This window comes from Paramormyrops kingsleyae, chromosome 16, assembly GCF_048594095.1.
Source record: "Paramormyrops kingsleyae isolate MSU_618 chromosome 16, PKINGS_0.4, whole genome shotgun sequence".
Classification (NCBI taxonomy): domain Eukaryota; kingdom Metazoa; phylum Chordata; class Actinopteri; order Osteoglossiformes; family Mormyridae; genus Paramormyrops; species Paramormyrops kingsleyae.
The window spans coordinates 9,990,487-10,017,713 of record NC_132812.1 but is presented as its reverse complement, the minus strand read 5'-3'; the positions used below and the strand labels follow the sequence as shown (position 1 = coordinate 10,017,713).

The window sequence follows — 27,227 nt, the reverse complement described above, 5'->3', positions numbered from 1 at the left end:
GAGGACAGTCAGCAGGCAGCAGGAAGATGGCAGGATGAGGACAGTGTGCAGGACAGTCAGCAGGCAGCAGGAAGATGGCAGGATGAGGACAGTGAGCAGGCAGCAGGAAGATGGCAGGATGAGGACAGTGTGCAGGCAGCAGGAAGATGGCAGGATGAGGACAGTGTGCAGGCAGCAGGAAGATGGCAGGATGAGGACAGTGTACAGGACAGTCAGCAGGCAGCAGGGAGATGGCAGGATGAGGACAGTGAGCAGGCAGCAGGAAGATGGCAGGATGAGGGCAGCGCGCAGGACCAAGAGGTGAGTTAGAAATGAGGCTGTACTTTAAGATCTACTGTGTCATCAAGACAGATATTAGCCTAATAGGCAAATATTTATTTCTGAAGGCTGTTGGAGCTGGGGGGACTGAGAGGGCAGGAATAACCCCAGACTGCTGGACCAGACCAGGCTGTTTGTAACTGTATAGGCTTATTACTTTTACTAGTATACTTCATCTAGGATAATTCCTGGCAGTTATCAAAACCAAATTCTTTTGGATAGGCATAAGGATAACGAGATTTTCTGTATTGATTCTCATTGTGTCGCATGTCCAGACCATGACCGTGTGTTACATACATGTTAGTAAACACCCCTGGCGCATCTTGCACCATAATGGTCATAGAAGTGTTATGAAGGCAGTATCCCCCAATTATGGAGGGGAAATTCGCACTCTGGCTTAGACTTTGCTGAAAGTTACTTTTAGCATCTTTATAAAATGCTCTTAGGTCCTACTTTTTACTAAGATTTTTTTAACTGTTAAGTCAAAGTGTACGACCATTCTTAGGAAGTTTTATGCATACCGGCCCAGTAATGTTATGAATGACTGAAGAAATTCTTCTTTATTTTTTATTGTGTTACAGTTAATAATGTTCTGATGATCATTTTTTTCTGATTAAATACAGGGCACTCACTCTTTCACATTTGTGAGACTTGGGGGCTGAAAATCCCCAGGAATGTCAGAGGTGGCCTGTAGGACCGCCCGGTGCCATTAGGAGGTGCTGATGTAGCAGGCAGTGGCAGTACCTGTCCAGTCAAACCCATGTGCAGCACTTCATTACACTTTCCGATCACACTCCTGGAAAATGTGTTTTGAATCACCATTGTAGTGGAAACCTAATACTACAAGTCAACCATCTTACTCTGTGAGAAGTTACGTTCTGTTCAGACATCTATGGAGCTCCTGAGTAGACATTGTTTACAAGTGTATGGCTGTAAATAAATCCTCAGAGATGACCTTCTAACTAGAGGTCGACCGATATATCGGCCGGCCGATATATCGGGCCGATATTTAGCATTTTTTAATGTATCGGCATCGGCCGATATCCGAGTGCACTACGCCGATTTTCAGATAGGCACGTCTGCGGGCAGCCCAGTGTTATTGTTGCTGTGGAACACGTGACCCACGCTGCCTTGTGCAGGACCACAGCCAGAAGATTTGGAAGAGTCCTGGGATAAAACGGTAAGGCTTAAATTCTGATCTTTCAATGACCTGTTCATTTAAGTAGTTTGCTATGAAATGTTGCTTTAAAAGAAAACGCGAATTACGCTATTGGGAACTGGGGTAATGATAATGAGCCTTCAACCAACTGTAGCTTACAGGTAACATTAAGGATCATTGATTCTAATAGAGTTCGTTTTGTGCGCTTATTTTAAGTTATTGGTGGGCTCACAGACGTTTTTTAATCGTTAAAAATCATTTTAATTGTTAACATTTTAATTATTACCATATCAGCCCGATGTTATCAGTTATGTTTTTTTTTCTTGTGTCGGAGAGTTTCACTCTGTGAGTGTGTGGGGCGGAGCAGGCAGCGCTCAAATACTGCAGCGTGTGTGAGAGTTGCGTTACTCTGCCCTGATCACAGACAGCGCCGTCCTCGGAGACACAGAGCTGCTAAGAACAATGCATGGCGGAGAAAAGTGTTTGTTCGAAAGCGTGGTTACCATTTACTTGAGCTGATGCTGACAATGGTCCTTCTGTGCAACTTTTTTTCATTTGAGACCGGAGATTCAAACAATTTGTCAGACGTCTAGATAAAAAGTGCATAGTTTCCTCATTAAACATGTCTATCCTTTATACGGGCTTATACGTAGACAACGTCACAATCACTAGGGGCTTATGTTGTCCTTGCATACAAGGCTGTGCAATACGACAGTTATTTTATTTTATTTTCCGGGATCACTAGATTCTGATTGTGAATTTGGCTTTAAGCTATCTGTCTGCTAACAACAGAAACAACATGTTAGTGTACACTACTCATCATATCTTCAAAATGTATTAGAGTGTAATTGTTTTAATGTGCATGGAATACTGGAATTGTAGAATGAATTGAAGATGAAGGTACTATAATAAAAATTCTAACCTTGCATTTATTCTTCTGTTTTAGTAATTGCTGTCTGATGGCTGAACAAAAATCTAATCCTGTATGGCAGCATTTCACAAAGCCAACACCAGGAAAAGCCAGGTGCAGGGTTCGTACGGGTGCTGGAAATCCTGGAAAATGCTTGATTTTTAATATAGTGTTTTCAAGGTTAGAAAAGTGCTTGGATTTTGGACAATGTGCTTGAACCTGCTTGAATTTGAAATTGCATTGCTTTCATAATAATTCGTTATCTTACGGAGTAGTTTTCCTTTTAGCTAAAAATGCATTTTGCACGTAACGAAAATAACTCCGCTCGAGTCCGCGCTTGTGGCTGTAGTGGTGTAATCGTGCATTCCATTTGCCTCGGGATCCGATTTTCGGATTCCGATATTACGTCACATCCGCTAAAAACTCGGGAAAACCGAGTCGGATATAGTAGCAATACCATGGATCCATATGGAAAAAGCAAGATTTTTTGCTTAGCCGGACAACTTGTCGGATTTAAGGTACCTCAGTTTAAATGGCCTAAATGGCCTTTATCTTCGTTCACTTACAATTAGCCCGAACTACCTTAAATCCGACAAATAATCCGACTAATCATGAAATCCAATTCTAGAACGGTTAACTGGTAGCCATTGTTACCAATATCACTTGATAACACATTACGCGCGGTGCTTCACGTATAAAACTCCGTAGCAACACGTCCACAGATAAATTGGACGATATAGTGTGTGCGACCGATTTAATGAGCCACAAATGAGAAGTAGTGCTTAAACAGGATAAAGCTACAACTTTCCCTTCTGTTGATAAAGGGCGCAGCCATCTTCGATTCTGAACTCGGGATCCTCTGCGTTATCCGATCGAGATATTTCTCGGATCTCCGAGAAATGGGAGCGCGCATGTCATCACTTCCGGCTTCGAAACTCGGAATCCGACTCGGAATCCGAGTTCCTAGGGCAAATGGAATGCACGATAACAGTCTAAAGGGCACTTCCTTGCCAATTTGTTATTGATCGTGTAATTCACGCGAAAGTATTCAACAATTTAAGTTGAAATGTCATATTGTGTTTTTTTTTAATAGCACAATGGATTTAAATGTGAAAAAGTACATACAGCATATATAAACGTAATTTACCGCGGTTGTTAGGTGCTGGAAAAGCATAAAAATGCACCTTGAAAGTGCTTGAAAAGTGCTGGAATTTGAAGTTGGAAAAGGTGTAAGAACCCTGCAGGTGCAATATCTGCAGCAGACTGGTGAGCTTGGGAGCTGAAGAATGAGTTTGCTGCTAAAGAGATTCTGATGCTGCTATCTTTATTGTTTATAAGTTGTATTGTGTTTTTGTTATTTAAGTTTATATTTAAATTTACACAAGTCAGTATTCAATAAATGCTAAGTTGAGAAATTTTGTGTATCATTTGTTATTATTAATGTGATATTTTATCATGCAAATAGAGGGGAAAACGTCCAATTTTCGGCCAAAAAATATCGTCAGCATATATCGGCCATCGGCTGACCCTGACTCCTAAATATCGTCATCGGCATCGGCTATTGAAAAACCCATATCGGTCGACCTCTACTTCTAACCCTTACAAAGTAGTCCAGCACCCACCCCTGTGTGATGTTCATAAACTGTAATCAATCAGCAACTTGGAATCAGCCTTTTTGGAGTGTTACGCAAATAGATGGGTAAGAATCATCACCAGCCCTTCATAAAGGTGAGGGTTTTTATTTTGAGTGGCTAGATAATGTTAGCTTATTATTCAGGTAATTTCTTTCACTCATCCATCCATAGCTTACCCAGTACAGGGTCACTGGAAGCTCATCCAAGGAGATACAGAGCAAGGAATGTCCAAGAGAGGATAGCAGTCCATCTCAGGGTGCACACTCGCACATATATGTAGTACCGTGAGGTGCCAATTGGCATAGCCAAGCTTTTGGACTGTGGGAGGAAACAAAATGGGCAGAACATGCAGCCACCAAGTATTAACACACACACACAGTGGGACCCAGGTGGTTCAAGGCAGCAGTGATACCCACAGAGCTTCCGGATCCCTCTTTGGGATCATTGCAGACAGGGCCACTCATAGGCCTTCAGCAGCAAGACTTCATTATTTTTCTAGCTCAGTTTAAAGAAAAGGGAAGTGTAGGCCTGATGTACTGACCAGGAAAACTTTTAAAAATTAGTCCTTTCCAACTGCCAAATTCAGCTGGAATGAAACCCTGCTTGTGAGCTAAAATGAAGATCCTACTGCAAGCCTTAGTGTTAAGGAACAAGACTGTGTTGAAAGTTTTTTCAGTGAAATGCCTGAGTATCTCATTGTTATTTGTGAAATACCTGAGTATCTCTTAACCTTATTTGCTGACAGTGCTGAAACAATCAAGAAATATGTAGGGATGCTTGTTAATGTTAATTAAACTACAAAGTAAACAGCTGAAGGTCATCGTGGTAATCATTGGTTAACAACTTCTGGCTAACGGGGTAGTTGCAGTTAATCATTCAGGTTGCAGAGACTCATAGTGTATATGAGCGGCTTCAGCACAACTTTGAGCTGCTTGTGTCTGTCTTCTTGGCTTTGGAGTGTAGTCATTGGAATATAGAAGGTGAGCTTGCTGTTATGACTCCTCTTGCTGATAATTTAATGTGTTTTTTCTTCTTCTTCACCCATGAATTGTATCCTTTGCCTCCCCCCAGGGCCCTGAAGGATGTCTGGTCGTGGTAAGAAGGCTGTTGCCAAAGCAAAGAGCTCCATGACCCGTTCGGCACGGGCCGGGCTGCAGTTCCCCGTGGGCCGCGTTGCTCGTCTGCTGCGAAAGGGAAACTATGCACCCCGCATTGGCACAGGTGCTGCGGTTTACTTGACCGCCATCCTGGAGTACCTGTGCGCTGAGGTCCTGGAGCTGGCCGGCAATGCCTCACGGGACAACAAGAAGCTGCGAATCACTCCACGACACATCCAACTGGCCGTGTGTAATGATGAAGAGCTCTCTCTTGAACTCTCTCTTGTGGTCACCCTGAAATAAAACCTGGGCCTTTTTCCATGAAGCAGGATTTCTTGCTTAGCCGGGTAACTTGTCAGATCTAAAGGTATCCCAGTTTAAATGGATTTAGTCTTTGTTCACGTGTTTTTCTCAAGCTGCATTACATCTGTCAAGTAAGAAATCCTGCTTTAAGCAACAAGCCCCTAGGAAGAATTTGTGAAGAACAAGAAGCATGTTTGTTAGTCAAAGAGAATGGGGTGCTGCTGTGATCACATCCGGGCCTGTAGTGACACCACAGACCTTATGCTGGATGAGATTCAAGGCTCCGTGCCTTTTAAACTATATTACAATTATTTACACATGCTACTAATTTTAAAGTTTCAGACATATATTTATTTGGAGTATACATAAATATCAAACATATTTAAAATGTACTAAGTACTACCTTAGTGTTTCATGTAGCGCACCAGCATGGATTCAGGACCAGGGCGGTGTTCCACAAAGCAGAACTTCCCAGTCAGCTGGATAACAAGCCAAATGTGGAAACTGTCCAGTAGGAGGAGCAGTATGTTACATTCCTATTGGACAGTCCTTACATTATACTTATCTGGCTGATCTGCTACATGGAATACCCCTCTGGATTGTAAACCCCTAAGCGAAGTGCTTTCTGGATAAAAGTTCATACTGTTATCAGTAGGGGGCAGACAAATACAGTGTAACAAAGATGTTTCACAAGATTCCAGCTCCAGTTTAGGTACCTTACAGACTTTCTGAATTTACAGCCATCTTTTATAACTTTACCTTGTCAAACGACCTGAATATCATCTCACACTTTCATGTCATCCCACTTCTTTTTATTACTATTGATATCCTTGTTCTCTTTGCAGTCATTTCTTTTAGTTTAATCATATTTTTATACCATTTTTGTTTTTCATTGCGTCACATTCCCTTAAAAGAACAATTCTGGAAGCAGGTGGGAAAGCATTTCACTAGTACAGTGAACGTTGTGTATGTGACAAAATCTGAAACCAGAACAGTGTCTTTGTACCTTAGCATTTTTAATCAGTTCACATGGTAAGCTTCCCCTTTCAGGGGACGTAATCTGCATAGAAACGCACCCCGGAATGATAACATAAAGTCTATTACATACCAATTTCTAAGCAAACTGTATTGTACTCTATATGTTGCACGTTGCTTATTCAACCTTTATATATAATATAAAAACCATCTAAATTAAGCCCCTGTATGTTGTTGTTTTAACCCCCCCAAAAAAGTTATATATTAAAAATATAGTAGGCATATGCACTTACACTAACAAATATTATGTAACAATAATATTCACATACTATTTTATGTGACCCAAATAATGTTCTGTATTGTTTTGTCTTACGCGTCGTCTGGATTTCAGCAATCTTTTGTCAAGCTTCAAAGTTTTTTGACCTGGATAATGAAATTAACCAACTTTCTTTGTAAAAACTGGCAAATTTGCACATTTTCATTTACATAAAACATTTCAGTCAAGATTTACATGTATGTAAAGTTATACAAAAATGAACAAAAACTATATAGAAGTGAGTAGTTTTTAGAACTGTGCATATACAGTATAATATAAATCACTCTCACGTATCAACCCCCAAGTGCTGCCACAGAGTACTTTTTTGCTCATATCTTGATAAATTGGCTACATACATAGCAGCAGGCGTCTGGAGAATGCTTTCAGGTTCTCGATGCCGTGTCTGATAAATTCAGATAGGTCTGTGTATTCACTTAGGCAGCTAGAACTAAACTGAAGTGGTGAGTCCCTGTAAATATACATATTACTGTGGATGGTTCTAGAAAATTCTAAAAGGCCCTTTTAAGTTCTACGACATTTCACAAAATTCTTGAAAATTCTTGTAAGTTCTAGACAATTCTCCATCAGCTGCTCAACACTGTACGGGACCCCTAAAGGGGCAGAGGCAGACAACAAAAATGCTTTGAAACTTTGTGGTGCTCATGCGACACTGTCGAGGACTTTTTGTTTGTCCATGTCTCTTTGTGGGCTCTGTGGCACGGAATTTACCTGGAATCCTCTGAAAAATGGGTACATTTGAAAATGTCATTAACCGGGTCACAAAAGCAAAGTTGGACGAGAAAAAAATGTCTTTTCCATTTACTTTAGGCAGAAGCAATTTGGAAATAACACTTTCTGCCCAGGAACAACAAAAAGTACAAATTTTGCCACATAGTGTTATTCGTGGCCAACTCTCGAATAACTAAAACCGGCAATGTCTAAATTTGCGAATCTATAGAGGGCAACTGTATATACTTTCTACTAAGATAAATATAGCCTTAAACATTTTCTTTGACTGCCTAAGACTCTCGCACAGCACTGTAAATCTTAGTATCTACAACAATTAAGGGCATGTACATGACCATGATTTATGTCTGTAACCAGGGGCGTTGCTAGAGATTTTGGGCCCCATGAAAGCATATGATATTAGGCCCCCCAGTCCAAACCAATCCAGTTATTTTCCTAATTTTTTAGGACCCCTGTCACTCAGGGGCCCTTGGAATCGTCCTAGCTTTCCTCCCCCTTACGGCGCCCCTGTCTGTAACCTAATGCATATATACGCAACATAATGTACCCCTTGAGTTGTTCAGGAGATATTGAGAATAAGCAGTGCGTACTGTGCTTCTGTGTCCGCTGGAAATATTCATAGCTTTGAATTTTTTTTATTGAACAATTTCCATTTAATGATGCAAACTAAGTGGGGTGGCCTGACTTAGTAATTGTTAATGTCGGTTTTGGTGTTTTTCCAAGAGCAGAGTGGACCACCTTCAGCTTGGCGGACACCCATCACAGGATGTTAGGTCACTCGGTAACTGTCTATGAGCAGCTTGGTAAAAAGTCATGAACAAAAGCCTCTTTCAGCCTCTCCCCTGTGAATTGAAAGTCATGGCAAGTGGGTTAATTACACATTTCTAGCCCTGGTCCAGAATGATTAGATTAAGCAATTCCAGAACCAGTGAGTCACTATCATTCAGTCACTGTCTATACGTTGCATGTTGCTTATTCAACCTTTATATATAATATAAAAACCATCTAAATTAAGCCCCTGTATGTTGTTCTTTTAACCCCCTAAAAAAGTTATATATTAAAAATATAGTAGGCATATGCACTTACACTAACAAATATTATGTAACAATAATATTCACATACTATTTTATGTGACCCAATTGTCTATGAAAACGTTTATAATTGACATCATTTGGATGTTATTTTGTAGGGTCCTCGGTACAGGATAGACAACGTCATTTCCGACATCCTTACCACATCTTCATGACATCCTTTCAACGTCCTCTGAACGTTGACAAACGTCGTGAAAACGTTTTTTATTGATGTCATGTGGACGTTATTTTGTAGGGTCCTCGGTACAGGACAGAAGACGTTATTTCCAACGTCCTCACCACGTCTTCACAACGTTACCATGATATTTCAGAAACAGCTATACAACGTTGTTTTTTGTCTTTTGTAGGACATTTCCAAATGATTTATTAAATTATGTATAGATCATACATAAATTCGTAAGCTAGAAAGACTAATTTCAAACATGTTATTAATCAAATAAAACACTTCATTAAAAAAAATATATAAAACAGCATTTTTTAACCATGGCAGAAATGTCTAAACAATTTAAGCAGTTTAGCATAAACATACAATTAACCATATATATATAACATTTTTATATAGGTTTGTTTATATATATAACAAACCATTATATATGCAATATATAATTCAAAATAATTATATTATAATATACATTTAAATCCCGCGACCCAGATGGATAAAGCGGTATGGATAATGGATGGATGGATATATATTTAAATATGAATAATGCATTTATTCCATATTTCAGTTATCTCACTTTATTAACATCAAAAACTTTAATAACATTAGAATGTTGTTATTAAATGTTAAAGTCAACATTAACAAGCAAATTCATCCGCTTCAGGTCCCTGCTCCATTTCCCTTGTATCCCTCACTGCAGCATCATCCTAGGAGAAGAAATAATTACAGAAGACCATACAGTAGTTTACCTCTAAAACTGAATACATTCGTTAGATAACCTTGTATGGTATGAGTGGGATAGGTGTTATGAACCATGCATGTAAGAACACACATATGTCTTAATGACATGTAACTATTCTGTTGATGCTTCCATGTCTCATTCTCGCCAGTGCGGGGAAGCAGTAAAAAAGGCCAATAGGATGTTGGGGTATATCTCCAGGTGTGTGGAGTTTAAGTCAATGGAGGTAATGCTAAGATTATACAATTCCTTGGTGAGACCTCACCTAGAATATTGTGTGCAGGTTTGGTCACTATATCTTAAAAAGGACATTGCGGCCTTAGAAAAAGGTGCAGCGTAGGGCCACAGGAATGATTCCTGGTCTTAGAGGAATGTCATACGAGGAAAGGTTAGTTGAGCTAAATCTGTTCAGCCTCAAGCAAAGGAGACTGAGGGGGGACATGATCCAGGTCTATAAGATTCTAACAGGTTTGGATGCTGTTCAAACGAATAGTTACTTCAGCATTAGTTCAAATACAAGAACTCGTGGCCATAGGTGGAAATTAGCGGGAGAACATTTCAAACTGGATTTAAGGAAGCACTTCTTTACACAGCATGTAGTCAGAGTATGGAATAGTCTTCCTGATAACATAGTGCAAGCTGAATCCTTGGGTTCCTTTAAATCAGAGCTAGATAAGATTTTAACAACTCTGAGCTATTAGTTAAGTTCTCCCCAAGCGAGCTCGATGGGCCGAATGGCCTCCTCTCGTTTGTATAGTTCTTATGTTCTTATTCAGTGTTAAGATAATCATTTACAGCATTTAGCAGATGCTCTTATCCAGAGCGACTTCCATTTTTTAAATGCCTATTGCTCAGGGACCCAATGACGGTAGTGCCAGACGTGGGACTCGAACCCAATGACGGTAGTACCAGACGTGGGACTCGAACCTTCTTGGCCCAGAGGTGAGCGTCCTAACCACTAGACCACCAACAATATAAAAACATCTCCATACCTTCCGAGATCCATGGCGTGGACAGTGCTTTAGTGTCACTGCAATTGAATTATCCATGGTGAGGTTGGTTGCTTCAGGATGAGCTTTACTGCATGCAGCTACAGTATTTGCAAAAGACACACACATGCACGCACACACACGTCACCTGATGTAAATATGTAAGAAGTATTGCCTGTTTTGTTTGATCATAAGTATACTTCAGTTTTGCTTAAAACATGTCATGTCAAAGTTATCTAATTTGATTGCATGACTCATGTCTACAGGGTCTTTATATGTTTGTTTTTTAGGTCTGTACTCTCCCCACAAGGCATTGGTCCCTATTTTCCTTAAGATGCGCCTTGCTGTATCTCCAACATTGTTGCCCCTCAGCAGGCTCAGGTAGTGGATTTACAAAAAAGAGTATATTTAAATCAAATTAAGATATAAACACTTCAGAATAAAATTCCTTTTCATGTAACAACATGTGTGTACTACATATAGAAAAGAATTTACTGATTAGTCATACATTTGAAACCAACACATCCTTTTTGATTACGTAAAACATTTTGACCCATATTTTGTCACTGGATTTGCTAAGGAGTAGAGCATGTGAGCGGAGTGGAGCGGGCAGAATTTGGTCAGAGCGCAGAACGGTTTTCTAATTAAGGCTGGAGCGGTCGCTCCAATACCGCTCACACTATGATTCTGAGGCGTGCCCAAATCTACCCAGAATTCATCTGTACAATTATCAAGACTGTTACACAGATTGGCCGAGATGGAATTCGAAACTGATAAATCTTACAAGTATACTATTCTTATCAAACGTATAGATGACAATAATGTAGAGCAAGAACAACAATGTGGTGAAACTGTTTCAGTGAGTAAAGATTCACTTTGGAATCACTTTTCTCAGAAACATGACAGTGTGCTACGCGAACAGGCGGAAGCCGGAGCAAAACGTGAGTAAATTTTATATGGTTGTAGTATATCAAGTCTATAAAGTAAATTAAAGTATAAAAGCCTGTAAAGTAAATATTTGTAATCAAATAAATTCGTTTTGCCATTCAAAGTAGGTCTAATAGGATTTTTTTAATTTCACGTAACGCTGTCAGTGAAATTTTATTTTATAGAGACGGAGCAGCATCAACAGAAAAAAATTGAGGAATTTAAAACATAGATGCTTAGCCTGTATATTCTATAGGCTATTAAGCCCACTGATTCCTTTATTTTTAAGCCTTTTGTGTGGAATGCCATTGCCAAACCTGTCCGTTGTTGCCTATATGTTGCTTAAAAATAAATATTTTCTGAGTGGCAATGTTGCCGTTGCTCATATTTCTTTACTTATTTGTACCTCTTTTAAATTGGAGCGAGCGTGGAGCGATTTGACTGGAGCGGGAGGAAATTTTAGTGGAGCGAGGAGCGGTGGTGAGCGGAGCGGCTTAGTGCGAATTAGAGCGGAGGAGCGGGCGGAGCCAACAGCCTTGTGAGCGAGGAGTGGAAATTCTCACCGCTCCACTCCGCTCACATGCTCTGTTGTGAATGAAACGTTACCTGGCGGACCAAAATCGGACGTCCAAAAACGTCACGGTAACGTCGCTTGTTAGCTGGGATAGCATATAGCGTGCTGTCCTGTCGATGTGATGTAAAAATATTGGAGTATTTATAAGGCAAAAAGAAGTTCATAAATTTCTCACAAAGCCGTCTACGACTGATTTAAACAACAAGGATGAAAATGATTATGATTGTCTCAGAGAACGCATGCAGCCTTCATGCAAAAGCAGCGGAGGTAAACTTTAAATGGATCCTAAACAATTGTAATATATAAAAGGAATAAATCAAAATCGCAAGGCTAGCTAAGATTTTTTTTCTATGACAGTAAGGCCCAATCCCAAACCGGTCCCTACACACTCCGCCTTCGTTTGCGCGTTCCCGAGACCCGTCGCCATGTTGAAGTGTGTCTCAAAGCAGCAAGGGCTAAGGGGGAGTGGTCGATTATGCCCTCCTTTAGCGAGTCGGCAACGATGGTGGCTCGCGCGATTTCACTACCACTTCCATATACCATAATTCCTAGCGCACAGGAAACAGAACAGCGCGATAATTTAATAATTGGATTCTAACAGCACAGTGAAATACACATAGAAAGTCTTTGTTACATGTTATAATTCATCGCTGCAGAAAAAAATTAGGAAAGCAGTTATTTATAGCTGGTCAGTACAGGTAGATTTTATCGTGATCCGATTACGAGAGATTTTGTGTACTTTTCAAACTAGAAACCACGCGAAGAAACATTCGTACGCAAACTCGATCAACATCACACCAGCAATAACAATTTATGTTTCATATTTGCCTGTTTTTTCCTCTACATATCTGGATCTGGTATTTGGTACAGAAGTAATGCGTAATGTTTTATGCGTGTAACCTAAGTTAGCTATGGTAGAAATTGTACAATCGTCAATATGACACATGTACATACTTAAAATTGCTCAGTGCAATAAGACGACGTAGCCGTCGTCTTCTCGCATTAGATAAACTGTGCTTTTTTAAAATAACTGATATGTCATTAAAGAAAATACAATACAGCTTCTTGATGGATCCATTTCGTCAAATCACTACGTAATGCATTTCCTCTTTCCGGTAATGAAGACTGTAAAAAGGCGCTGCGAGGGCAAGTCTGTCTCAAATCTTTCTTGTGACAATTTCCTTCAGTTTAAGTGTATAGGGCGTGTTGTGAGGGTGACTCGGCGGGAGTGTGACTCGAAATGAAGGCGGAGTGTCGAGGGTATAGTTTGGGATTGGGCCTAAAACTGTTTTAGCGAACTTTAACCCCTTGCGCTATAATGTCGATCGGTACTGAACTGAAAATAAGAAAAAGCCTGATCTTAATCTAGCTCACTAGCAATTGTAAGAATTGTATGTGCGTAACATGCGATGCTGGTATTAATATCGCACACTGTTCAGCCCTATAATACAATACAGGCATTCTTCGAATTCAGTACAAAATACCCCGCCTCGCCGGTACCAGTTTTTACGCCATTGGAAAACCAACACCTTGAAGCGCCCTACTTTTGGTACTTTCACAAAGTACGAAAAAAAACACTATACCTGCGGTGGAAACGCGCCTCCTTTAAACTGCTATTGTACTCATAACATTGACAGAAAGGGCGAGCTCAGAATATAAACCAGGTTTCTATCATTTTAGGCGGTTTTTCAGAGCTCATATATTAATCAGAATCAGAAAACTTTTATGGCTCCTGGGGAAATAGTTTGTAATTAAGACTGCACAGTAAACAACCACACAAAAAGACAAAAAAAAATAGGCAAAACACAGTATCATATAGAGTATAACTATTTCTGAATAGATACGATATTATTGCAAATGTGCCCTGGGTGATTCACCGGTTGTACATTTTGTCGGAAGGAATGTTTTCCTGAGGCGCTCGGTGGAGCATTTTAAGTCCAGCTGTATGCGGCTGAATGCGCTCTTCTGTCCAACCACAGCATTATGAAGCGGATGAGCAGCATTGAGCACAATAAACCGAAGTCTGGACAGCATCCTCCTCTGCGCTAGTGTCGAGTTCCTTCCCTAGAACCGGCCCAGCCTTCATGATTAACTTGTTGTGTCTGCTGGCATCAGCCACCTTGACATTGCTGCCTCAGCAGGCACTTGCTACCGCAGGCTCGCAGAACATCCGCAGACTCCTTCCTTGTTTATAAACAGCAGTGCAGTTCTTAGATCAGTCCAGTTTGCTATCTAGGTGGACACCCAGACATTTATAATCCTGTACAATCTCCCCGAATGAACCTAATATTAAAGGAATATTTTTGAACAAATTTCTTTACGTTATCTTATTAGGAGCATGTAAATAAATTAATGAAAAATAAACCAGCAAGTGAACAGAAAATACAGTATGTGTAAAGAGTTTGCGTATTTATGGTCCACAGTGAGATATACGCACTGTCTGTAATCCAAAAGCCTAGGAAACAGGGCAACTGTAGGATTTGACCATTGGGGGGGAAGGGGCTCAGCCCCCTGCAGGGACCATTTGAAGAAGTACAGGACGCCAACACCCTCCACGAAAAAAATTGGGGGTTGCGGGGTTTTCCGGCTATAAGTTTTCTACGAAATGTGTACTCCGTAAGGATTAATCGCTTACTGGAGCTACAGTTTTTTTCAGTGTGGCTGAGACAAAAAATAGGGTCTAAAACCAATTATCCTAGGAAGAAATGACGTTTCTTTGAATTACTTTTCAGGGCCAGTCATCAACTTTTAAAGGGAAGCCGACGACCACCCTCTTCCAGGGCTTGACTGGCCATCTGGCGAACCCGGTATTTTTCCGGTGGGCTCTCAAAATGTACTGTATACCCCCTCGGTCGGCAAAATGTATCGCTTGCTAAAAGTTATCAATGGGTAAAATTCATCGTGGGGCCGCGTGGGACACAAAAGACCGGGTTTAATTTTTAGTTAAATCCCAGTCCAGCCCTGCCCTCCTCTGACGTTGAACTCATTGAAAGTGATTCCGCAGGACTGCGCTGCCTCCGCATATCCCACTAACCCGGTCAGCGGCCAGCTACGCTGTCAGAGACTCAGGAAACAACTTCCCTGTAACATATGTCCTTAAGCCATAAGGCAATGAGAACTTGTAGCATCATCTGGCTCGTCTGCCTGCTTTTGGAGGAAGCTGGGGCGTGGGGCTTTAAGGACGGCATTCTTCACAACTCCATATGGCTTGGTAAGTGCATCTAATCAACGTTTGTCTGTTGTGTATTGCAGTGTGAAGGACCTTACCTGATAAATAAATCCACCATACTTTAACTACTGTCATACGCTTTTATGGAATACCTTTAGGTACTTAGTGGAATAGTGATGGTATTTATTTCTGTAATATTTTATTACTAGATTGATATTTTTGACAAATACCACAAGCACATATTTACTATATAGTGTAATGCCTTTCTGTAAAATGTACAAAATTCTGGTAAAACAAAGTTTCTAAAGTTTTCATATTATGGTATAAGGTGAGTATGCAGAAAAAACAGAGAGCAGCTTGGCAGCCAGAGGTATGACATGGTTTGGTCCTACTGCAGATTGTCAGAGATTTAGGCTTTCAAGCTAATTATCTTTAACTATATTTTGTTTCATTTTGTTACATTTTGTGTAACTATATTTTCTTAGCAAGACCTTCAGCGTCACTATGTTTTCCATGTGTCTTGCACATACTTACAGAGACTGCACACTTTGTTATAATTCCCAGATAGTAATTTTGCCAGTTAACTAATGGATTGAAGTTAAAATCTGACTGATTCTTCACGGAAAACTAACCATGTGCTGAAAACACACATCTGGGGTTTATAAGGCATATTTATGTGCAGTTCACTGTAATGTGACGTGTGACTTCCCCATGTTACTTAATTGCTGGCATAGTGCAGTGCAGCTGCAGTGCGTACAGTACAGGGCTCAGTGAACACTGGCAGATCGGTTGGTTTGAAGTGAGCTTCAGCTTCTGTGAGACCATGCATAAGATCTAAGGCAGCTTATCCCAGCTCTGCTCTATTAAAAGACCAAGAATGTGTCAAGTGCCAAGAAAAGTCACTTGCATATCACTTATCCTTTAGTTAGTGAAAGTGCAACACGTTACAGGTGATAAATATTCCTCCTGTGTTATTCTTCACAAACTAGATCTCTTTTTTTGACAGAGTGTAGTACATGACTTCTGGATCTCAAATTATATTCTTATGTCAAAGATGGGCTTTATCTCTAAATCTTCTCTGTTAAGTAATAAGGCTGTTGCTTTTATTGGCCACAAAAACAGGTTTGTTGCCTTTTAAATCTTTCAGTCTGTGCTGCTGCTATTGATTTTACAACCATATCCATGGAAGTCTCCCTGTGGATCTGTGGTGGGGTCATAATGGACTCCTCTCTGTCAACAGAACAAGCAGCTGGAGTGTACCATCGTGAGTCACGCAAGGGGAGGTACCAGCTCACCTACAAGGAAGCCAAGGCCGTCTGCGAGTTTGAAGGGGGTAAACTGGCAACATATGACCAGCTGGAGGCAGCCCGTAAGATAGGTCTGTGATCCCACCCCCTACCACATTAAAGACCACAATAAAGACCCCATGCCAGTTGTGTCATTAGAGGGTTTTTGACCTCCAGATGTATTCTCACTATACAATTTAGCATGATTAACAGCTAAAATGTTGATCTTGGTGGGGGAGGCAATTGCTTGCGAGGTCTGTATTCAATTGTATTTCGGTCCAGATGAGGACCAGAGTCCGCCACTTGGTGACCATTGATGTACAGCAATTTTCTCCAGATATCATAATTTTTTACTTTAACGTGAATTCTTAGGAATGAATAAAATCACTGCATTTTCCAAAATGAAGAAAGGGACCATGGGATACTTAGCATTAGACTTTGATACCTATGATTTGGACAATATCTGCATTCTTAAATGCTGCTCTTTCTGACAAATATTTCTGACAACTGGTATTGATAAAATCCCATAGAGAAATGACATACAGACAATAGCATAATTATAGCAATAACAAATGATGTTGTTGAACTTTTTATAACTGTAGTTGTCTGCAATTAAAATATACTCATTTTGTTTAAGATTCTTGTTGTTATCATACTGCAGGAATGATCATGTCCTTCTGTTTTATCCAATGGCATGTAATGTATGTGATATTAATACTATCATGTATATGCAAGGATCACAGACAATGTCTCCAGATCATAGGACAGCAGATCCTTTAACAGTCCAATCTGCCCCCTCAGGTTTCCATGTGTGCTCGGCTGGCTGGTTTGACAAGGGGCGAGTTGGCTACCCCATCGTCAAACCGGGGACCAACTGTGGCTTTGGCAGAGTTGGCATCATCGACTACGGTTACAGGCTGAACAAGAGTGAACGGTGGGACGTCTATTGTTACAACCCCAATGGTGAGTAAAACCACAATGAGTAGGTGTTGGTCATCAGGGTGCGGTGCTGCACAGCCCCCACTCTCAGTGGAAGAGGAAGACTGTGGTCATGCTAAACTCCCATTGAGTTGATGGTTAGGTCTGAGTAATGTTAAGGTTTGTTTTTAGTAGTGGTAGGATGTTCTACATCTACAATGTATAAAGAGCAGAAAAAATGCTGGTCACAGATGAGTGGCATACCACTCACATTTGCCGTAAAGGTTAGCAATGATGTCATAATCTTTCAATTGCCTGTTGACAAATTGGAGACTCTGAGTCACACTTTACTTCCAATTTCTAAACCTCTAGGAAATGTTTGCTGTTATTAATTCTGAATTATTTCCCCCACTCTGCCTTACAAAGAACATCCGTCCATTTTCCAAACTGCTTATCCTTCTGGGTTGTGGGGGGGTTAGGAGCCTATCCTGGAAGTTACGGGCACAAAGGCCAGCCTATCACAGGGCACATTCACACATGCAATTTAGTAACTCCAATTAGCCTCAGCATGTCTTTGGACTGTGGGGGGGAAACCAGAGTACCCAGAGGAAACCCCACGACAACATAGGGAGAACACACACACATAACCCAGGCGGAGACTCGGACCCTTGTCCCAGAGGTGTGAGGCAACAATGCTAACCACTGCACCACCATAGCCCACAAAGAAAGTCATTTCAAAAATTATTTTGAAATTGGATTTCACTAATAGTTTACATAACTTACGACATTATAGGAATAACTGAAACATGGATGAGTGACAATGATGGTGAAGAATATAATATGGATGGTTATACGTTGTTCTGTAGAGACTGGATAGGCAAGAAGGGAGGTGGTGTTGCAGTATACGTAAAGGAAAACTTGCAGGCAAGGGAGCTCACTGATAAAAATAAAAGTACAGAAGCTGTATGGATAAAACTTGATGATAAGGACTCAAATGGCCTAATTGTCGGGGTTTGTTATAGAGCACCTAATGTAGCTGCAGAGGAAAGCAAAATGTTATATGATGATATCAGGATTATGAGTAATAAAAATGATGTGGTGGTTATGGGTGATTTTAATTTACCTGGGATACAGTGGGACACAGTCTCTGGCTCTTCTGTAAATGAACTTGAGATGGTGGAATTAGTACAGGACTGTTTTTTTACTCAGTTTGTTAATACCTCTACCAGGGGAGAAGCCCTTCTTGATCTTGTTTTCTCTAATAACCAGGATAGGATTGGAAAATTAGAGGTTTTAGAACCATTGGACGGTAGTGATCATAACATGGTTAAATTCGAGGTTAATTTTAGTGTCCGAAGAGCAAAGTCGAAATTAAAAGTATATAATGTTAGGAAGGCTAACTTTAATGGTATGAGATTGAAACTAGAAACTGTAAATTGGATGGAATTAAATAGCAAAACAGTTGAAGAGGCGTGGAATTTTTTAAAAGCACATTGTTGCAAGTGCAAGAGGACTTCATACCTGTTTTCAGCAAAACTAAATCTAGGAAACGACAACCAAGGTGGTTTACTAAGGAAATTAAGAATAAAGTCAGGAGGAAAAGGGCTCTGTTCCACAATTGGAAAATAACTAATGATTTCAAAATTAAGCAGGAGTATCTAAGTCTACAGGTAGAGTTAAAAAATAACATTAGACTGTCCAAGAGGGATGTAGAAAAAGAGGGATGTAGAATTTCCATAAGTGGAAATTAGCAGGAGAACATTCTACACAAATTTGAGGAAGCACTTCATTACACAGCATGTGGTTAGAGTATGGAATAGTCTTCCTGCTAGTGTAGCAGAAGCTAAAACCCTGGGTTCCTTTAAATCAAAGCTAGATAAGATTTTAACAACAGAGCTATTAGTTAAGTTCTCCCCAAACGAGCTTGATGGGCCAAATGGCCCCTCTCATTTGTTAATTTCTTATGTTCTTATAACTCAAAAAATGTGACCTGTTTCATTAATGATTCAAGGTATATGCAGGTTCAAGGTATATTTTATCAGCAATAATTTAAGCGCTGAACCCAAACTAGCAGACGTTTTATTTCCAGTGTCCCTTGTGTGTGTATAGACATAGACACACAGAGTATATATATAAATCACTTAGTTTTAATGAATCAGAGACTTTTAATGTGCATCACTGGCCAGTTTGAAATATAGTTCTTTCCTGAAATGCCTGGGATTTAACAATGGGCCCCCCAGTTGCCTGACCTCGGCTATTTTTCTACAGGGAAGCAGTGTGGAGGAATTCTGACAGAGCAGCACAGACTTATTAATTCCCCTGGGTACCCAGATGAGTATGAGGATGAGCAGATCTGCTACTGGCACATTCGCCTGCGCTACGGACAGCGGGTGCAGCTGCGTTTCCTGGAATTCGACGTGGAGGATGACACTGCCTGCCTCTCTGACTACCTTGAGATTTATGACAGCTATGACGACGTCTCTGGCTTTGTTGGGAGGTAAGAAATGGGCTAGTCTAATTGGTTGGTCTGAAAGCATAGGCTTTAATCACCCTTAGAAGTACTGTAATACAGACCATTCATGTGCCACCCTTTGCCTCTAGGTGTACCTATATAGAATCTAATATCATTAAAAATTTTTACATATCACTTAGTGTAATTGTGTTGGTAGCGAGTACTGTTGAATGATTCATTGGGTAAGAAGAGTAATCGAGTATAAATCGAGAGTATTAAAACAACACTGCAGATATTTAATTAAATGAGACATTTGTTCATTCGAAATACTGGTATTATTCAGTTTTTGTTCTTGGCCTTATATGTGTAATTCGAAATATATTTAAAAAATGAAAACTATTTTAAAAATTAAACAGATGTCAGTTTTCAGTGGTGGGTAAGGTTCTGTTAATCCGCTAACTACTAATTAGTGATGCTAACTTTTTTAATTGGAATTGCATTTGTACAAACTTTGAAAACTGTTAGTGGACCAATTAGCTTCTATTAAATTTACTTCTGCTAACTGCAAACCTGCTAACAGTTTTTTGCAGCTAAATAAATAAAATTCAGAGGTCAAAATCATACATATTTGTTCCTGTCTGTTGTGATTGTGTCTGCAACAGTCAAACTGACATGCTGTTGGCTGACTACATGTAAGCACAAAAGGTGATTGTGGATATCATGTCAGATTTAAGGTAGTATGGCCTAAATATAAGTGAACGAAGATGATAAAATCAATTTAAACTGGGGTACCCTGAACTAAGTGGAGAACAGCGGCCTGGATCATAAAGCTGGATTTCTTGCTTAGCCAGATAACTTGTGGGATTTAACATACCCAAGTTTAAATGCAATTTATTTTCATTCACTTACATATAGCTCAGACTACCTTAAATTCGACAAGTTATCCAGCTAAGCAAGAAATACTGGGATGAGTCTCAATATCAAGACCACAAAGACCATACTTGTGGTCTTGGCAAGTCCTTCCAAGAATGAACTTGGGGCGCAATGAATCATGGGATTGCTTTCATTCAGTGGGGATGCAACCTTATATCCTTGATATTTGGGGTGGAGCAAGACCAACATCCACGGATTTTTTACCGTCCTCATGTACTTGTGTTCTTAGTATTGGAACTGGTCTTCAGCAATGGAAGATGAAGTAAAACGGGTACCTGAGAACACAAGTAGGGTCAAGTACTCGTATTGACATTAATCTCTGATTTGTGATACAGGCCCCCGGATGTATTTTCTGAGTTTTAATTGACAGAGATATGGTCCAATAAAGAGCTGAGACCATCCTTTCTAGTTCTGGGTAAATGGAACCATGCTGACGGCAAATAGGGCTTCTCTGACAAAACACTTATATCTCGCAAGCTAAATATAGAAAGAAAATTTTGATGCAGATTTATTTTGGAAACTCTACAGAATCCAATGATAACCGATAGTATGTTTTAAATATTCTCTGGTGTTCACTCTAGTCCGACAGATGACATTTCAGTGTTAAACAGGCAAAATTTTTAGCTCTCTAGGTAAGTTTCTAAAGGTTTAAGAAACAAAAACCAAACCAAAGTTAAATTCATATGTTAGCGGTTATCGTTAGTTTCCGCAAGTGGTTTTAGTGGTTTATCAGTTTAGCATTATTCAATTAAACTTTGGAGTTAGCGGATTAGCGGTTATCAAAGCTAACTTTTCGGTTAGTTGTGCCCACCACCGGCAGTTTTCAAGGAGTAGGTATTTTGTAGGTGTAGGTATAGGTAAGTTTGTATTTGTAAGGATGGCTGTGTAAATTCTCTTTCCCATGTTTATGCTTTCAGGATCAAAATGTTATTTTCTAGAAAATCTCACGTTTCAAACTGGAAGTTCATTTGAACAGGATGTAATGTGTAAATATACTTGTTTCTTTTCTTTTCTGTAGATTCTGTGGTGATGATTTACCAGAGGACTTCATCAGTACAGGTCTGGTATTACTGGTATTGGTTGGAATTTCATAATATATTTACATTAAATTTTATTTAGCAGGCGCTTTTGTCCAAAGCGAAGTACAAGGGAGACAAATAGCACAATACAATCATACAGTTGTCAAGCAGTCAGCTAGACTTAAGTACAGCTAGGTTGAGCTTCAAATGAAAGTACATGGACAAGTGTAGGCAGTATTAAAGCAGGAACTAGACAGCATCTTCAAAGCACGAACCTAATAGGACAACTGAATGACGAGAAGTACAACATAAAGAACATTAAGGGACCAGAGTCACCAAGCTAGTAGTAAAACCAGCATTCATAAATCCATGATATGCGGGGTTGCCAACTCTCCCGCATGTGGCATGACACTCACGCTTTGAGTCTGACGCAAGAAATCTTACGGCAAATCTATGTTATTCCATTATAAACCTAAAATTACTGACAAAAGTGTTAGGGTAATTTGCAAGCCCAATTTACAAGGTAATGAAACTCTTACATACAATGCGTGGGCAGACTTGTCTCGAATTGAAAATCTCACGTCAGACAGCTGACCAAAGTTGGCAACCCTGGACAAGTGGTGTAATTACATTGAATAAAACCACCCTGATGTGTTGTTGGCATGTGTACTACTTTCACACAAATCATGCTCCTTCCCACAGGAAATGTCATCACACTGAAGTTTCTCTCCGACTCCTCCGTGACGGCTGGTGGATTCCAGCTGGAATACTTTGCGGTCGACTCACCTACAAACTCACCAGCAAACATCACCGCAAGTCCAACTATGCTGAGCAATGAATGACGTGTTTGACGTATTCATCAGCCTTACCCTCTTAGATTAATAAAATGCCTTAAATGTGTGTAATATCTGTATTTATAACTTTTTATATTCCTTCATAAGAAATATATGGTATTAAACACAGTTCTCCATCTATTGCTGTTTGTAAACTTTATGCTTTCTCATAATTTTTAAAAGCTGTACAGCGACCGAGAAACCACAAGCAAACTAATCCAAATTAATACCAGTAACTGTCAGCTCCAACCCAATGAGAGCAACAGATACTATTTACTCCACTGGGGAAATACATATTGCAGTGCTTGGCAGAACCAGGTATCGAAGCAACAGGAAGACAACAAGGCACTAACACAGACAACAACCACCCTCGAACGGGGAAACGCAGAATGGTCAGACGTCGGACAGTACGGCACACAAACACGTTGGATAACTTACATAAAAGATAAAGATACGCGAGGATCGCGCCGGGTTCACATGTGACAGGGCAAGGGCACACAGGACAATCAGGAACACAAGTATTATCAACAACAAATGCAGGGGCTATTTACATGGCCATTTACAGGGGAAATGCTAATGACTTACTCGGAGCCATCTCGCCGGTGCTACAATACATGTTTAAAAATGACAAAGTATTAAAATCTGTATGATACACATTGCTAGCTAGGCCTACAAATACTAATGATTTTGCTATATTAGTAAAGATTTAAAGATTTTCACTTGGTCTCAGCAATGAGCGCCACGCTATAGAAGTACTCGTGCTCTCTAGTGCCACACAAAATGGTTACGCAATTTGGCGGGAGGGGAACAGTAGATTAGCACGGTTACTAGGGCTGTCAAATGGTTCTTTCTATCACAATGAATTGCATATGCAGTAAAACTATGTTGCAATACATTTGCATATACAAAAAAACAGATTTTGTAGTCTGTATATTTGATGTTTAAGCTCACCAAGGGCGCCACCTTGGCGAACCCCCGACAGCTTGAGCGGCACCCAGCGGCCACGGCAGCGTCCGGAGCCGCAGCAGGTTGGTTAGGGTTAGTTAGCGATGGGTGAATTTGTGAGGACAGCTTTTCGCTTTATGGAATACTAGTTTATTCCACTATATTGTAGTTTGCTAATGTCTGTGCAGTCCCGCACTAGGCAGAAAATACAGCGAAGGTTTCTGCGGCTTTGTGCCTCTGAGCGGTAACCCTGCCTGAATTTGTATTCGCCTCCCGTTAACCTTTTGTGTTTTCATTTATACCAATTTTCTGAAAACCTTACGTGGAGAGAAGAATTAAAACACAGGGCACTGTAGTTCGATTCACGTGTTTTTCCTGTGTGTAGTCTGCTTGTTCTTGTGTGTACGCTAACTGTTGATTTCAAACACCATTTAGCTCAAATATATATTGTACGTAATATTATATGTAAAACGTGTTTTAAGTACTGACCTACTTGAGTGAGTGACATAATGTTTAAAGCTGGTCATTTTGGTTTCCTCTAGCCTTCGTGGGTAATTTACCCGAGAGCCAAAAGCCCAGGAAAAATGTAGCTTAAACGGACATTTCAAATGTATATTTAACCGGGTATTGGCTGAAATTAGATCTCTTTATTTCGTAGTTGCTGCTTATGGGTGTCAGTGATGTCCTGTCTTTTGTGAAGCTTCAGGCTTATTGTGTTTGATATCCCTCCCTGGTCCAGTTCTGCCAGTCATTTCCGAGATTCATTCAGATCTGCTGCCATTTTGGTGAGAGACTGGGAGGCCGGCTGCTGGGGGCTCGATCCCGTTACGCGGTACAGCCGGAATAAAAGAGCCCCCCTGGAGCGATTCTGGAACCAAACAAGTTCCCCGGTGGAGCCAAGTCATGCTTTCCACTGATCTCAGTCACACATCTCTTTGGGACTCTGCAGCTGTGAAATTTCATCTTCATCTCAACCCCGGTGTAATTAACTGTATGGAAGCCGTTATAGGCATGATTTTGGTACCCCCGTTAAAAACTTAAGTTTAAAAGGTGAAAGAAAAGAAAAGGAAGTCGAAGAAATAATTATTATTTGGTCACTGTAATTTAGAACAAGACCACAGGTATTTAAATGTATATTATTTTATTAATGGCCAAATCTAATTATACCAATTCATAATAAACCAGTATTCAGATACAAAAATGTTTTTAAAGCAGCTTCATTCAACTTAGGTGATGTAAAATACCCATTGATTGTTTAATAATGTGCCATCTTAAGGAAGGAACTGAAGGGTACACTGCAACATTCAAGGGAATGGTTAAGATTCATATCACTTTTTTAAACAAATTTGCCCCACATTTGACCTTGTCACCCAGTGCAATGTGTGTCACTATACCATGGTCAGTCATTAGCAGTCAGATTAACAATACTGCCCATGATGGTCAGATTAGGTTTACATACAAGTGCTTAATGGATTCATGTTGCGACATTAGTCTGCTGTGGCCTGTCTGGTAAGACAGTCCAGATGTGCATTGCTCTTTGTTTATTGAGCCGATGGGAAGGACACTAGCTCATCAGTGGTTTCAGCTCTCTTTTGGTTGGGAAATTTCAAAACTTCATAGCTGGGTGTGAAATGTCCTGGATTGCACATGGCACATGCTACCTGGATGTTTCTCTGCCAATTGGAGCGATGGCTGCCTGGTTATGTGTGCCATCTGAAGCGTGTTAGCATAATTGTGTCACAATTAACTTTGATTATTCATTTATTAAAACGCATTGAATAAAATTTTTAGGGATGCACCAATCCCACCTTTTCTGTCCCAATACCGATACCTGGACTTTGGATATCGGCTGATACCTAGTAACGATCAGATACCAGTGTTTAATTAATAAGCAGTAGGATTTTGCCTCACAGTGTGGAAGCACCTGTGATAATTCTTTTATGTGTAAGGCAACACCAGGCTTAACGTAAACATTAAGCAAAGCTTTCCTAGCTTTGTAAAGCAAAATGTAACATGTGCATACACACACAGACACACACATATATATATTATGTAATGTTAGATATTACGAACACTTCAGTTTGTTATTGTGGACCTTCTATGCTATCATTAGCAAATTCCGTGTCCTCTGCACTATGGTGCATCATTAGATGTTTGATCAAATTGTTTGTGTTATATGATGCACTATCCCATCCTCCTCTTGACACCTTCGCTTTACTTCTCTCGTCGTCTCTTATCTTAAAATATGTCCAAACTGCTGACATCCTCTACGTATACTCGGCAATTTGCTAATGCTGGTGTTCTCTGCATTTATCCTTTTCAATTGTTTCCGGGCGACAAATCTCAAAATCTGATTGGGCTTTGAGTTTTAATGTAATGTTATAATTAAGTGATATGGGTCCTCGATATCTGACAATTTTTTTGAGTACAAGTATGAGTACATGAGTGCAGTGGTGTCACTGTTAGCTGTGCCAACAGACACAAGACAGTGCTAACAAATCACTTGCTTTTGCTCTATATCATCTCTGTGCAGTGCAGCTGAAAACGGATGCCTTTCCCTGACCAGTGTTTGTTTGTGTTTCTCCTTTTCACTAATTTTTTGTTTAATTTCTCACAAACGCGACACACAGTCTATGAGTGAGTCCAAGGATGAGAATGATTATGATTATCTGGGAGAGCGCATGCACAGTTCATGCAAAAGCAGCGACAGTAACCAATGACTTATTAATGTTTTGAATCTCAGACTATATTGCCCTCCTTTCAATGTGACATTTGCATGGCCATGAAATGCTGTGTTGATAATAACATCGCACATTGTGCAGCCTAGTGTTGAGGGTGGCACAGTGACGCAGTGGGTAGCGCTGTCATCACACACTGCACTTTTGTGTGTGTTTACCCTGCATACAGTATGACTTTTTAGCAAATCCTCCTCTGTTTTCCTTCCATTGCCCAAAAACATGCAAAACGAATGAATTGGAATGCCTAAATTGACTGTATGTGTGAGTGAGTGTGCAACCTGCAATAGTTGGATGGTTCCTGCTTTGCACTAATTGTAATTTATGTATTATATTATATATAAATGATTTTTCAATAAATCGTTAGATAAATCGGTAGATTACTCTATTATTAATATAATCAATAATGACAGCCATGAAGCATAATGCACCCACCTGCCCCCTGCTGGATACTAAGGCACTCTTGGGTTTCTGGCTTGATGCTTGGAATGATTCTCATCTCACTTCATTGTTTAAAGCCAGGTTGGCGCGGTTGATTCACAATTTTGCATGTAATCAAATTTTGAAATTCGATTTTGCTCTGGGTGCCTCCTGGTGTATATAGTGAAAACTTTCAAAGTTGGGAATTGATTCTTTCTTTTTTATCCTTTCACTTTGTCCCTTTCCCTTGTGGTTTTGGAGAGCTGCCAGTATACACAGTTGTACAGATTCATAAATGTCAAAAGTGCAGTCCGGATGTCTCTTCCTTCACTTTAGTCTAGGAGTGGTAATAAGTGTAAAAGTCCTTCTCATATACAGTAGCAAGCTGAGAAACACTACTCACAATTTATGTAGTGCAGCACTGGAGAAACATCACTCGCATTTCACTGGCATGGTGGAGTAGCTCAGTCTGTGTGTAACTACTCATCACTTTAGCATCATTCACTTTGGTTAAATCAGGTGCCACCAGTCCTTTGATTAGCTTTATAGTTACATAACTGTACTCACCATTTCCACTG

At 40.1% G+C, this 27,227-nt stretch overlaps 2 protein-coding genes and 1 long non-coding RNA gene across 3 annotated transcripts; all 3 read left to right on the top strand.

The window, feature by feature from the left end:
- Positions 1 to 890: 890 nt before the first annotated feature.
- Positions 891 to 3,802, top strand: LOC140578825 (uncharacterized). The gene is made up of 2 exons (XR_011983097.1): positions 891 to 2,501; positions 3,632 to 3,802. It is a non-coding gene; the product is annotated as an uncharacterized lncRNA (long non-coding RNA).
- Positions 3,803 to 5,103: 1,301 nt separating this feature from the next.
- LOC111851725 (uncharacterized) lies at positions 5,104 to 5,421 on the top strand. Its single transcript, XM_023826894.2, has one exon. It carries the CDS (start codon positions 5,104 to 5,106, stop codon positions 5,419 to 5,421), a length of 318 nt encoding a protein of 105 aa, XP_023682662.2.
- An 8,647-nt stretch (positions 5,422 to 14,068) lies between these two features.
- Positions 14,069 to 22,690, top strand: tnfaip6 (tumor necrosis factor, alpha-induced protein 6). Its single transcript, XM_072700815.1, has 6 exons — positions 14,069 to 15,150; positions 16,349 to 16,486; positions 17,196 to 17,357; positions 19,581 to 19,809; positions 21,716 to 21,756; positions 22,419 to 22,690. Exons 1-6 carry the CDS (start codon positions 15,030 to 15,032, stop codon positions 22,556 to 22,558), a joined length of 831 nt encoding a protein of 276 aa, XP_072556916.1. The 5' UTR covers positions 14,069 to 15,029; the 3' UTR covers positions 22,559 to 22,690.
- The last annotated feature ends 4,537 nt before the right edge of the window (positions 22,691 to 27,227 follow it).